The 12909-nt window shown below is 40.2% G+C and overlaps 2 protein-coding genes and 1 long non-coding RNA gene across 3 annotated transcripts; all 3 read right to left on the bottom strand.

The window, feature by feature from the left end:
* Nucleotides 1-1911: 1911 nt before the first annotated feature.
* LOC104415802 lies at nucleotides 1912-5642 on the bottom strand. The gene is made up of 5 exons (XM_039300993.1): nucleotides 5502-5642; nucleotides 4755-5071; nucleotides 4535-4625; nucleotides 2934-3692; nucleotides 1912-2750 (listed from the first exon to the last, which is right to left on the bottom strand). Exons 2-4 carry the CDS (start codon nucleotides 4850-4852, stop codon nucleotides 3366-3368), a joined length of 516 nt encoding a protein of 171 aa, XP_039156927.1. The 5' UTR covers nucleotides 4853-5071; nucleotides 5502-5642; the 3' UTR covers nucleotides 1912-2750; nucleotides 2934-3365.
* Nucleotides 5643-8283: 2641 nt separating this feature from the next.
* On the bottom strand, nucleotides 8284-10061 carry LOC120286157 (probable LRR receptor-like serine/threonine-protein kinase At5g10290). Its single transcript, XM_039300289.1, is given in 4 exon segments — nucleotides 8284-8741; nucleotides 9245-9286; nucleotides 9289-9523; nucleotides 10047-10061. Coding segments are annotated over 4 exon segments (750 nt in total).
* Nucleotides 10062-10307: 246 nt separating this feature from the next.
* LOC104417796 lies at nucleotides 10308-10797 on the bottom strand. Its single transcript, XR_005545976.1, has 3 exons — nucleotides 10712-10797; nucleotides 10546-10617; nucleotides 10308-10371 (listed from the first exon to the last, which is right to left on the bottom strand). It is a non-coding gene; the product is annotated as an uncharacterized LOC104417796 (long non-coding RNA).
* Between the last annotated feature and the right edge of the window lie 2112 nt (nucleotides 10798-12909).

Raw genomic sequence — 12909 nt, 5'->3', positions numbered from 1 at the left:
TGGGTCACTTCTCTTTTGGGGGAGGCATTGGGGGTGGCCCCATTCATGCCGCGGAATAGCAATTGCTCTGGAGGGCAATGATGGCTCTTCTCCCCCTCTAATTGTGTACTCATAATTCAACCCCAGCCCACCGGACCCCGGGGTCCATCCCCCCTTCGAACGGTAAGTCCAAGGCCGCGTCCTGAAATAGTCACCTGATGCGATTGGACATTGAGATTATCACAGTCACTAAAAGATTAATGGAGTGCTCGAAGAGTGACGCGTTGTTCATTCGAAAGATTATATCGCGTGCACGGTTGTGTATGTTCCTCCTATTTTAAATTTTCAAATAAAAGGAAGAGTACCAAAAAAATCCTTAATTTATTAAATTGACATTTATTCGGTCTTAAACTTTTTAATTGGATTAATTTAATTTTAAAATTTTTTCATTTATATCAATTGAGTCTATCTTGTCAATTTTGGCTAAAAATTGCTGATATGAATGCTAACTATCTTACATGATACGACTCGTACTAATATGGATAATTTTTTTAATTTTTAAAAATTTTCAATTTTTTTTTTTGATTTTTCCTTTTCCTTTTTCCTTTCCTTTTCTTTTTTTTCCTTCCTCTTCTTTTTCCCAACTGTGGGCCAACAAGGTCGCCAGTAGGTGAGGGCCAACTAGGTGGCGTTGTAGCGCTTGCCGACCATCGTCGACCATAGGCGAGGGTCGGTTTAGGCGGCGCTACAACGCCGCCTAGTTGGCCTTCACCTACTGGCGACCTTGTTGACCCATAGTTGGGAAAAGTAAAATGAAGGAAAAAAAAAAAAAAAAAAAAGGAAAAGTAAAAACAATTAGTAATAAAAAATCATAAAATTAAAAATATTTATAAAAAGTTATCCACATTAATACCATTCATGCTACATAGAAAAGCCAGCGTTCATGTTAGCGATGCCAAATGGAGTCAATTGAAACAAATGCAAAATGTTTGGCACTAAAATTGGTCTAATTAAAAAGTTTATGACTGAATTAGTGCCGATATATTAGGTCTGGACCTTTTGATACTTTTCCCTTCAAATGAGTCAATTGATCATAGGGATGACTAGCCAATCAATCCTATAACTATTATACGGATACCAATTCAATTATAAATTTTTCAATTTTGTTAATGCAGTCATTTTGGAAATCGTTGACATGGCACCTAGTCATCGCAGGCCATTTTACGTGACATACTAACGTGGATAAGTTGTGGATCGTCATGTTAGTGATTCTTAATGGCAATTGGTCAGAAAGATTACATTAAAATTTCATATAAATGTTTAGAATTACATTGGCAAAATTAGAAAGTTTAAAATTAAATTGGCATATGTACAATGGGTTTAGGACTAATAGGATACCATAGATTGTTTTGACTAGATAGGGTGATATTACTATACTATATCTAATGGAGGAAAAAGAACATGTTTGAGTTTTCAAAATCCACATGATTCTACGTGGTCCCAATACCGTATAACAGCTCATGAAAGCACATGTGCATTGTGCCAGATCAAAAGGCTTACTCGGAAAGGACTTCTTTGTCGAGGTCTAAAAACGATCATAAAAGGATGGCGCTTGCGATTCAGAGCGTGTTCCCAGCATGAACACGCCCACGACAGTGATCACACGTCAGTCGACAACACGAACATTTTACAGCGAAATGAACTGGCTTAGGGGTACCCCCCAACCGGTACGCAGTAATGCACGCCGGTCAGCGGGATCATCCAACCCGGGTTTGACAATAAGTTTTCACTTTTTTCACGCTTCTCCTCTATCGTTTTCACATGAGTTTGGCAGAGGACTCGTAGCAGCAGTAGGTGAAAAGTGAGACACAACTAAAAGCAAAGCACAAAAAAAGGTGCAGCTACTAGGGAGAAGATAAAACTGTGGTCCCCGCTTCTTGAGCGAAAATGGACTGGAAAATATCAGTACATTGATTAAACCAGTCTCCCTGTTTCAGTCAGTTCAGGTGTACTCAATACATGAATTCGAATGGTGGGCGGTCCGAAATCAATCTGACTCAGAAGTTACCCGATAACGAGTTGGGATGTATTCTATAGTGGTGGTCGCCAACTTGAACCTCCTCGTGATGTAGTGTGCGGTCGCATAGGTGAAATCCCTGTCATACGAGACAGTACAGAGAGACAAGTCCTGGAGAGTTCGTGATAATGATTGCTTGTTTACAAGCCCGCACAGATTCATGCGTATTGCGGGTTCCACATTATTCTCCGATGTCTGTTAAAGTTTGTTGCCTGGAAAGCAGGGATTTCTCGTCATTGTCATCCAAATCAACCCATTCCTCTGTTCCATAGTCTCTGTCGATTGTGCTCCTTGCCTTCTCATAAGCGCCATTCACTATACTTGCATCAAGGTCGGTAATATCTTCGCCTGTATAGGGGCTATCAACCTCAATCTGCTGCATTTCCGTCCGTGAGCGCATCCATTCTAGCATGCTCTCTATCTCTCTAGTACGTACAGTAGAGGAAAGAGTAAATAAAGCAACAGATCGCCATTGGAATGCCCATAGCAGCATAAAGTGCCTTGGCAAGTAATGCAGCATTTTCTCTGTCTGTCTCGATCTCTATCGAGTGGGATGATCCCTCGGGGATTGGTTTATACCCATATATATGCTGAGCGAGAATACCGACCAGCGGGGGAGCAAATGATGCCAGGATGGACTCAAAAGAGTTGTCCAGTGCGTAGATGCTCGTTCTGGATTTCTCAGGGACGATCTCTGCGAATATTGGACTGTGCTGCGTTAATATATGCAGGAAATTAACTGGAGAAATATACAGTAGCAGTACAGCTTCAAGCTACAGAATTGAATGTAGGAGCATCAACTTAGAACTTGACAAGTGACATCTAGTAACCATGTTGGTGTGATGAGAATGCAGTAGAATCCACTAGTTACACTTACTTGTTTGTGGCTGGGGCACACCAGGATGTGCACAGCCCCATGATAAATAAAACAAGACCATGCATGAAGGCTGTGGAAGGATCATCAGGCAATGCTAGAAGCAAAATCGCAGCTAAAGGAATGGCCGAAGCAGTGCTTATCTGTGACAAGATTATTCTTCCCGAGTTGGGCAAGCGCTTAGCAAGAACGTCCCCCATCCAATTGCTTTCTCTCAAAGGACATCCCGCCCTTTTTCCAACTTCAGTAATGAGAGCACTGCACTGTCTTATCAGCTACAGATATCTACATCCTCTCTGGACTCATGTCGATCTATCAGAAACATCTTTTCAACTCTAAAGCTAGTTAAAGCCTTTTAAACAGCTGTTGTCTTCTGGCTGAAGCATGAATTAAAGATGAGGGCCAAGTTTCTGGCCAAAACTGGCAACATGACACTTACTTTGAATTCAGATCTTCAGCTTGATTTTTGTCATCAGAATGTCGAGGATCAATAGCAAAGAGCCACACCAAAGTACCAACGACAACGCTTACGATGGCGACCAGGTGAAAAGCAATTCTCCAACCGGGGATTCCCAGGAAGGATGTCGAGGCAATTAAAACAGAACACAGCGATCCGATGATGGAGCCAATGTTGCCTGTTAGCTGCAGCCATCCAAATGCCATCCCACGGTTGCTATCGTCTGTAGAGTCTGCAACAAGAGACAGAACTGCAGGTATTACTATTGCAAGTCCGATCCCATTCAAGCCTCTTGAAATTGCTACCTGGAAAACGAAAGGGAGATGATACTGAGAAAGAAAAGGTACATCATGATCGCATACACAAATTCTTAGACAAAAAAGTATCAACACAGAAGCATAACAGAAACATAACATTTAAAATAAGAATGAACTTTTGATCAGCAGACTTGTGGTTGTCTTTAGCTTGCAGAAATATTACCTTCCCCCACGAAAACATTTAAACTAAGAATGAACTTTTGATCAGCAGACCAGTTGTAAACTTGAGAAGTGAACTCTGGCAGAACCCAAAAAAAAAAAAAAAATGCAAGCGCACTTTATAAACATGTTTAAGTGACCAAGGAAGATCGTTCAGTCCAACCATCACCATACCACAACACAGCAACCTGCGATTCTATGAAAGATATACACACCAAATAGTAATCTCTAATACGAATACGTGCAATTCATTGAAAAGAGCAGGGCATCTTAAAGTCCCATTTCTTGTATCACATGTGGAAGCATGTATCTCTTTGAGAGGACAATTTTTTCAAGCTCTTTCTGATTTTCTCTTAATTGAAAAGAAGCCTGGATAGAAGTTTGATGATGTTGGGGCCACAATAAATCTTAAAACAATATGTCCAGCATTACAACAAATATTTACGATGTGGAGGCCCGATGCTGTACATTATAAACAAACGCCTGATCTGACTTTTTAGGGGAAAATTTGCTCTTACTTCGCCATTCAGTTTAGACGAGAACTTAGGCTTTTTGCACCTTTCCACAAACATGACAGGCATGTAAAATGGATACTTTGCAAGTCCATAATTTATAAACACAAAGACATGCAGAAAGTTATCAAACCGAGCATTTGGCCACTCATCACATACCACTCCAGCAGGATCATCATGATTTCCATGAATGCTGAAGACTGGCAAGCCAACATTGAAGTGAGGGTCTTCATAATTCACATGGCCAAACCTGGGAAGACAAGAGTGATCTATTATAGACATAAGACTAACACCTAAAATATATGTACAATTCATTCACAGAAAAATGGTGCAGATGGATGCAAGAATTTTGATTTCAGCACAAAGGGTGATATCGTACATTTTTGTTTTCTTTTTTGAGGGAGTTGGTTGCAACTTTTTCTCATCTCTCATATAACACAAGGTTGCTACAATTAAATCATGCAGCATGTCCTTCATTATCGTCCATTCCTCCAACAAGTAAAAAAAACAGAGCCATCATGTGTGAAACAGTAATTGCATATTTTGAAAATTTATGGTCTGGTCGCTAACAACTTCAAATTGCACCGGCCGGTCGTTGAGACAATAGCGACGAAGAATCTCAATGGCCTTTACTAATGTTGATCTTGAGGGTTTGTTCTCATGGAAAAGATCACCACCTAGAAGTAAGAAATCCACCTGATAGAAGCACGGCAAATGCCAATAATTCAGACAAATGGATAACATATGCGAGTAGCCAAAGAGACTTTAATTCAAGAATTATTTTGAGGAAGACTCAGGATTTGGGAATCAACTATTGGTCTCAAAAGAAAACAACAAACTCTATAATGCGAGTGTGAATGCGTATCCTCAATCCTTTTTCCAGGTAGGCAAGATATAGCATCTGTGCCATTAATTAAGTGCAGACTATTGTCTCGATGGATAACTGCTACTTGATCCAGCATATTTAGCCATAAGCAGTAGCAATTGGAAATATTTACAGGCCACGATAGATGTACCATGCAGAAGATGAAAGTACAACCTTCCATGGACTAGTTTAAAAAGTGTAAAATGGGGCAAGGTGATAAAAACTGTGGCAAATAAGACAAACAGGATTATGATTTGAAACCTTCTTTTTCTCAGCTATAGAACAGATCTCTTCAAATGCCTGGAAGGAATCGTGCTGCCGCACTTCATCCTTCTCCATGTAGCCCAGATGACAGTCCGTAGCCACGAGTATCCGTAGCGTGTTGTTGGCATCCTCCCTGAAACCGGAGGAAACTCCCGCATGATCAGATCAATTCGAGGCACGAGCTTCCTCACAGAGAAAACCGACGATAATGAACAAACATCCAGAAACAAAGCATTAACGACTCAAAGTAAGAAACATCATCGAGTTCGGGCTTCGGAAGCTACTTAAATAGCCCCTGCTCTCAAAACAATGCCGTAAAGCAAGGAATCTCAAGACAACGGCCTCTGCCATTGAATCTCTCCCTACCAGCAACTAAACGGAATAAAAGAAAAAACGGTCGGTCGTACCCAGTCACGTCTCCCATGCTTACAGAAATTCCCCACCGCCGCCTCCGAAATCAGCACTGCAAAATACATCGCAGACGAGCGGGACAGCGTCTGCACCAAAGTTTGCGCTCATCATCACACTCACAAAACATCCAGAGAAGTTACCGGAGGCGGAGTATTTTCTCCGTCTCTTGTCGTTCGATCTTTGAGTTACGTCGGTTCATCTTTCAAAACTCCCCCCAAACAGAAAAAAACCAGAAAAAACAAGAACCGAAACAGAAAAAACAAACCGAAAAACCGAAAAAACAGAAGAAATCCACCCTTCTCTCGAACCCTCCGGCCCCAAAGAAAAACGGAAACGAACCCCCCCTTCTTCTACCTTTTGCTTTTGTTGACTGGTATGTCTCTTGCCGACTTCTAACCTGCATATCTCTCTGTGTCGCTTTAACCCTCCGGCCCCAAAATAAAACGGAAACGAACCCCCGTTCTACCCTACTCTGTTTCTCCTCTCTCTGTCGCTTTCGTCACCTGGTATCTCTCTCGCTCTCGCTCTCTGTGTGTTTTTTCCTTTCATTGACTGGTATGTCTCTTGCCGACTTCTAACCTGAGTATCTCTCTGTGTCTGTCGCTTTAACAGATACGAATGGAGGGAGTTCCACTCAGATTGTCCATGTTTGCCGGCGGGTACTACGCCATGTTCGATGATAACGACCTGAAGTGCTCAGATATTACAATGGACAATCTGCGGTTTTCTTTCGTGGGAGAGTGGCGCTGGGTTTATTCGCAATCGCGAATCTGCATGGAGAGGTGCTTGCCACGCAGTACGAATTGACGACCTTACAAAACATTCTGGTTCCGATACACCCCACTAGTGATCGGTAGAGCCTTTTTTTCTCCACGAGGCGCCCTCCATGTTTAAATAGTTAAAAGTTTTCTTTTTGGTAGTAGAATGAGCCTGAGGCTCTTCGTTTTCATTGTAGGTGTTCACTGTCCTTCCGGCCCACCGCTGGGAGTATTCTATTGTTGCCGTACCTTACGTTAGGCCCACTCCCATTGCCAGTGGAGGAAAATATCGCGATGTCGTCTTCAGACGAAGGCAGCGATGTCAGCAGCGGCGAAGAAGGTCCTCTACCCTGAGTGGAGAATTAAGGGTCGTTTTTTCAAGAAAAAAACATATAAAGGATAGTCATTAGTCATGATTTTTTGTCAGAATTCTGGTTTTAATTGGAGTATCATGCTCTGAAGAGTGAGACTTGTTGTGAAACTTGATTCCAATTTCAACTTTGTGCTCAGGACCCTCTTGTTCGGCCAGAGAGAAACTCGGTTGCGCATTTACTTAAGACCCGCGTTGCGCTCTTCTTTTTTTCCTTTTCTTTTTTTTCCCGATTTGGGTCGATTCCTCGAGGATCCCGGCTCGGAGGCGCACGAGGCGAACAGACATGGCCCGATCTGTGGATCTCGCCCACCATTCGCCGCTGCCGAGCCGGGTAGAGAGCACCACCAACCGGCTCATGGCCGTTCGTCTCTTCTGTTCGGACGGAGAGAAAGCAAAAGAGAGGGTAAAGTTGGAGGCGTCGATTCCGCGAAGGATGAGCAGTAGGTTGGGCTTAAGTTCCTTTAGTGGTATTAGGTCCGTCTCTCTTTTCATGGGCTTTGAAAAAAGAAAAGTGTTGGTTCTGGGTTCAACTAGAGTTTGTTAAGTTCGGGTCAATTTCGAGCTATATTTGGACCGGTGATCTTCGGGCCTGATTTGCTTTAGCTGGATGTTTCAAAGAAATACCCTATTTGAAGTACCTATTCCTTCTGCTATTCCCAGCCAGAGCGGCTTGATTGACGTAGGGCTATCACTTTTTCCAATTCATATTTCCTTTAGCATGTTATTTTTCTCTCTTTTTTGGCAAAGTAGTATAAGAAAAGAAAGAAAAAGGTCATTTTTGGAGATTGTATCACATGTTGCCTTTCTCTTCAGTTTCCAAATGTATTTCATTCATGCTTTGGAGTAGCAGTGTCCCCTGGAAATCTTGTCATGGCTATGGTATGGATCATGGTACTCTTGACTAAATCTTCACATGGTATTCTTGACTAAATCCTTACACTTACTTTCATCATTTGACATGGCACACGCCTGGAATATTGATTTCCCACAGCACAAAATGTGGTTGAGCATGGATGCACGGGCATCAAAGCCAGTATCATCATTCCTATGTGTTCAACACAGTTCTGGAACTTGTGTAAATAATGATAAACAAGCCAGCAGTAGTACTTCGACTCTGACAAATAGAATTTGTTTACTCTATTCAGCTTCACTTAGAATGTCATAGATAGTACAAACCAATCATTCTTTGTTAGCTAAAATCTTCCATTCTGAGCATCCTACAATAACAAATGGATAACTAGAAAAATAGGAAGGGAGGAGGAAATAAATTCCATAAAGAAACAATGAGAAGAATAAACTGTCTTACATGGTCAAGCAGTAGCACATCATCTTCTTCCTCTAGACGTGAGAAGTCAATTGCACGTTGACCAGTCTCTAAAAGCATAATTCCATAACCAAAAACATCAGTCCTCTCTGAGGACTTCCCAGTTGACAAATATTCCGGCGCAATATGGCCCATTGTCCCACGAACTTGAGTTGTAACATTAGTCTGTCTCACATCAACTAATTTTGCAAGGCCGAAATCACCCACAACGGCTTCAAAATCCTCATCGAGCAAAACATTAGCAGCTTTTACGTCCCGATGAATAATCTTAGGATTGCAGTGTTCGTGAAGATACTCCAGACCACGTGCAGCACCCAATGCTACCCGTTTTCTTCTGGGCCAATCCAAAACAGGCTCCCCAGGTTTGATCTCTGCAGCAGCCAGATCAGATTAGTGCCTAGATGATAACAAATGAAAAAAAAAAAAAAACATGAAAAAATATTAAGTCTTGAGCAACAATAAATGTCTAAACATGTCGTCCATGAGATGTAATTAATTTTCTTGATCGTCATCCATGAGTATTAACTATGTAATGAAGTATAAAGAAGTATGAGCCAGGAATCTAGTCTTGATAAGACTTCCAACACCTTAACTAGTCTGACAAACTTTTGTTACCAAAGTAGAGTGCAGGAGTATATCTAACAGGAAAAGACTGGACAAAAAAATGGTCAAACTAGGCTTGAAGTTCACTGTAAAGTCTGACTTAATGCTTTTGTCCAATAAGGAGATCACCAAACTGATTTTTCATCGTAGTATGATTTCAGAAATGAATTACCAATATAGCCTCTTATTTTGCTTGGAAGCAACACGAAAACGCATTTTCGTTGAAGAGTAATTCAACAACAGTTTGTGGACTTGCACCAAGCATTCTCACCTCGAAGCCGATAGGCAACACTTAAGTTTTGCATGAAGGGTCCACCAGCAAGCGCTCCGTAGGTGTTGTGCAAAATCCAATTAACCTCAAAAGATTCCTATGAACTGCAACACTTATCATTTCGACTTCACGTGGAAATGCTGCATCTCCACCAGGGCTCTCAAAATCAGTTAATCGCTTCACAGCAATTTTCATATTATCAGCAAGCACTCCTTTGTAGACTTTCCCAAAACCACCCTGCCCCAGGACGTTTTTCTCACTGAAGTTGTCTGTTGCAAGCTGCAATTCCCTCCATGAAAATCGTTTTTAACTGGCCAAATGCAATTCGCCCGTCTACTTCACTTGCCAGTAGGACGTAATAGTTAGTACTGGAAAAAGGAACTTTAGAACAGGATATAAAAAGTAGCTCTGATAAATCCAGTTTAGGGCTTTCTTTCCTACGATCAATCAAATTCAAACTCTGTACACCAACTAAATTCTACTGACTTCAACGTAAAACATCCTCTTAGATGCTAACAATACAATTAGTCATGTCATTGACAGAAAGAGCAACACATATTTTGGGACGTCTACAAATACTTCACGTTTATAGCCTTTGTGTCGACCCTTATATAGAAAGAGCACCAGAATGACAAGGTAGAGAATAAAAAGCCCTCCATTTATACCAACTATAATTCCACCTTTCAGCTTATGCGAAGCACCTGTCAGAAATATGGACTTTACATCATCAAGGCATATGTGCCTTATATGACACTGCCTGGTTACAGTAAAATAATTGAGAGCGTTCACTACTGCAAACTACCTGAATCACTGCCATCAGAGGCACACGAACGCAGCTGATTAATGCCGCAAATTAATTTGTTTGCAGAAAAGCTGCAATTAACAAACAACAAGAAAATCAACGCTTGTTGATGGTCTAGCCCATTTGATAAGTAGAATATGCATGTGCCTCTATGCGAGCGCGCATGAAAGAGAGAGAGATTCTCAAAAGAAGGGAACGACCAAGGGTAGAGGCTTAATTAGTTAAAATGATTGATCAATAAGTGTCACTGTTGCCTTACTTGTATTTTGAAACTTGGAATAAGTGAGCAGGAATTTGACCTTCAAGGTTGTTAAAGGCAAGCTGGCTGCATAAAGAGCTTAAATAGTGCCCTTAGAATTTGCTGAGTAATTGAATAAAAAACTAGGAACTAGCTCATAGGAATCAAATTAATTTAAAAATAAAATAAAATAAAACAGATGATCAAGTATGATGCAACCATACTGACTCATCTTGAAGTAAAGAAGGAATGGCTACTTACAGATTGATCAAGTTATGAAGAGTAGAAAGTGACTCAGGAATGGTTCCACTGAGGTTATTTTGACTTAACGACCTGCTAGCACGGTCACAAAATCTTATCCATTAAGGCTGCAATTTCCATATAGATTGTTCCAGGTAGTAAAAGCACTGGAGATACTTATGCTTACAAAAATTGAAGCTTTAGTAGATTCCCAACGGAAGGTGGTATTTGACCAGTCAAACGATTGTTCTCCAGGTCCAAGTTGGTCAAACTTGTCAAATTTCCAATTTCTGCAGGTATTCCACCAGTTATGCCATTCCCTTGCAAGTTACTGCATCAAAACAATGGCAATATTCAGAAAGGACAACAAAGGCAAGCACAATGGAAACAATTTAGATTGATTAGAATAACCTTAGCATGAAAGGGAGCACAGTGCTATCACTGGGCGCAATGTAATATTTTAAATCGGAAATAAAAGTAAATTTTCCATCACGGATTAATTAACTGAGTTTTTCAAGTTCGCACAAGGTTTCACAAAGATAAAAAGGAGAAAGCCCATTAACAATGCTAATGAACTCTATGACTTTGCCAATACTTCGACATGTGAACGACTCTGGCAATGTCTGAGTCTGAGCCCAAAATTCAAGATCAATGAACAGTGTCGCTCCCTGCAAGTCAAAGGGGGTCAAAGTGGTTCCTTTGGCGGAGGGTGGTATCACTGAGGAGGAAGAGGATGAGAAATGAATTTTTTTTCTGCATCGGAACTGTTCGAGGTGAATATTTCTTAAAAACATAACCATTTTCTTCAAGTGCTAAATGGAGAAGAGGAATTGTGCAGAAAGTGCAAAGTGGTAGAACAAATCAGGCTTTTGCTAAAGGATTACTAGACTTGTCAAAATGGTTCTTAAAACCATATATGACTCATTTAAAACATAAATGGGTCACTTAAATCTTGAAGAGCCTACTTAAATGAGTTTAAAAATTAAAAGCCTAAAATAAATTGGTCTAGATGGGTTGGACTTAGAACCCATTTTCAACTCAAGGCTCACACACTCTCTTTCTCTCTTTAGCCTTATAAAAATGTTTTTTTTAATATATAAATTAAAATTATAATTACTTTTTATATTTCATTTTTCTTTCATTTTTCTTTCTTCTTCCATTTTCCTCAACTGATGGCCGGCACAATGATGGTCAGCGACTAACCAAGCAAGGGACAAGCTCTTTGGAGGTCGGCGGCTCGAGCTCGCCGAATCTGGTGGTGAGGCCTCACTAACACTTGGGGAAGCTTGGCTCGCCCTGTGGCCAGTCACCGGTTGACATCAAGGCTAGCAAGCGGCTGAAGGGAAAGGAAAAAGAGAAAAGAAATAATTAAAAATTTCGTTTTTTTTAAATAAAAATAATTATAAATTTGATTTAAAAAAAAGAAAAAAAATATTAAAAGGAGTGCTTGGGGGAAAATTTAATCATATTTTTCATATCAAACTGCAGAAAATATTTTCTAACTTATTTTTAGATTTCTAGTAAAAACTATAAAATATTGTAATTTTCTTGAAAAAATACTTTTGAAGAAACAAATGATGACTTATTTAAATACATACATACATACATATATATATATATATATATATATATAAATTTCCCATTAGATTTATATTGCATGAAAGTATTTTAGCAATATCATTTTTATAAAAAAAATCACAAGAAATAAGCTTTTTTCAGGTTTAGTTAAATAGATCGGGTATGAGCTGAAAATGGGTTAGATTATGCATTGATCAAGAATTTTGCATTATAATAGGTTATAATTGGGTTAAATGGGTCGATTTGGATATGACCCGATGCAAACCCGTTCCGATCTACTCATTTAACAAATCTAAGGAAAATGAGGAGGCTAGAACGTTCATCGGACCAGTGGCTTTGTTTAAGCCCTTACTACAGTTTCTGGAGTTGGCTGTCAGCGAGAGGAATGTAAGGCCTTATGACGTTGGAGCAATGGCTCCGATCAACCTTCCTGTCGACAATGATAGTTTTGGTTTTTAGTCCATTGCCGTTTCGAGGGGTCTCAATACTCTTTCGGGCAATTTGACAATTACTTCATGGGGCAAAAGCAATGCATGGAAACACCATAAAAGCACCATGTGGACTCAAAACACGTGCCTTTGATGCAATTCTGGTATGAACTACCTGTCAAAAATTTCTCTGTCACCACCATTTTGCACAGTTAGTTTATTGCACGTATAATAACCATTCGGATCAAGTTTGAAATAGTTGATCCAATCCTCAAAAAATGAGACAAGTCACCAACAAGCACGCCCTTTTTTTATCTTATGGTCAAGGAGAGTTATTGAGATAGATGGTTTGCTAGTAGTTTTTAGGTTAAAACTCCAA

The sequence above is a fragment of the Eucalyptus grandis genome, chromosome 8 (assembly GCF_016545825.1).
Source record: "Eucalyptus grandis isolate ANBG69807.140 chromosome 8, ASM1654582v1, whole genome shotgun sequence".
Taxonomy (NCBI): Eukaryota; Viridiplantae; Streptophyta; class Magnoliopsida; order Myrtales; family Myrtaceae; genus Eucalyptus; species Eucalyptus grandis.
This window is presented reverse-complemented; position numbering and strand designations above follow the sequence as displayed.

Excerpts from the sequence above, each read along its gene's own strand:
- LOC104415802 (XM_039300993.1), bottom strand. The coding sequence starts at position 4,852 with ATGAAGGACATGCTGCATGATTTAATTGTAGCAACCTTGTGTTATATG. Across the intron at positions 4,626-4,754 it reads TCAAAAAAGAAAACAAAAAT|GTTTGGCCATGTGAATTATG; the intron begins GTACGATATCAC and ends TTGTCTTCCCAG. Across the intron at positions 3,693-4,534 it reads ATGATGATCCTGCTGGAGTG|GTAGCAATTTCAAGAGGCTT; the intron begins GTATGTGATGAG and ends TTCGTTTTCCAG.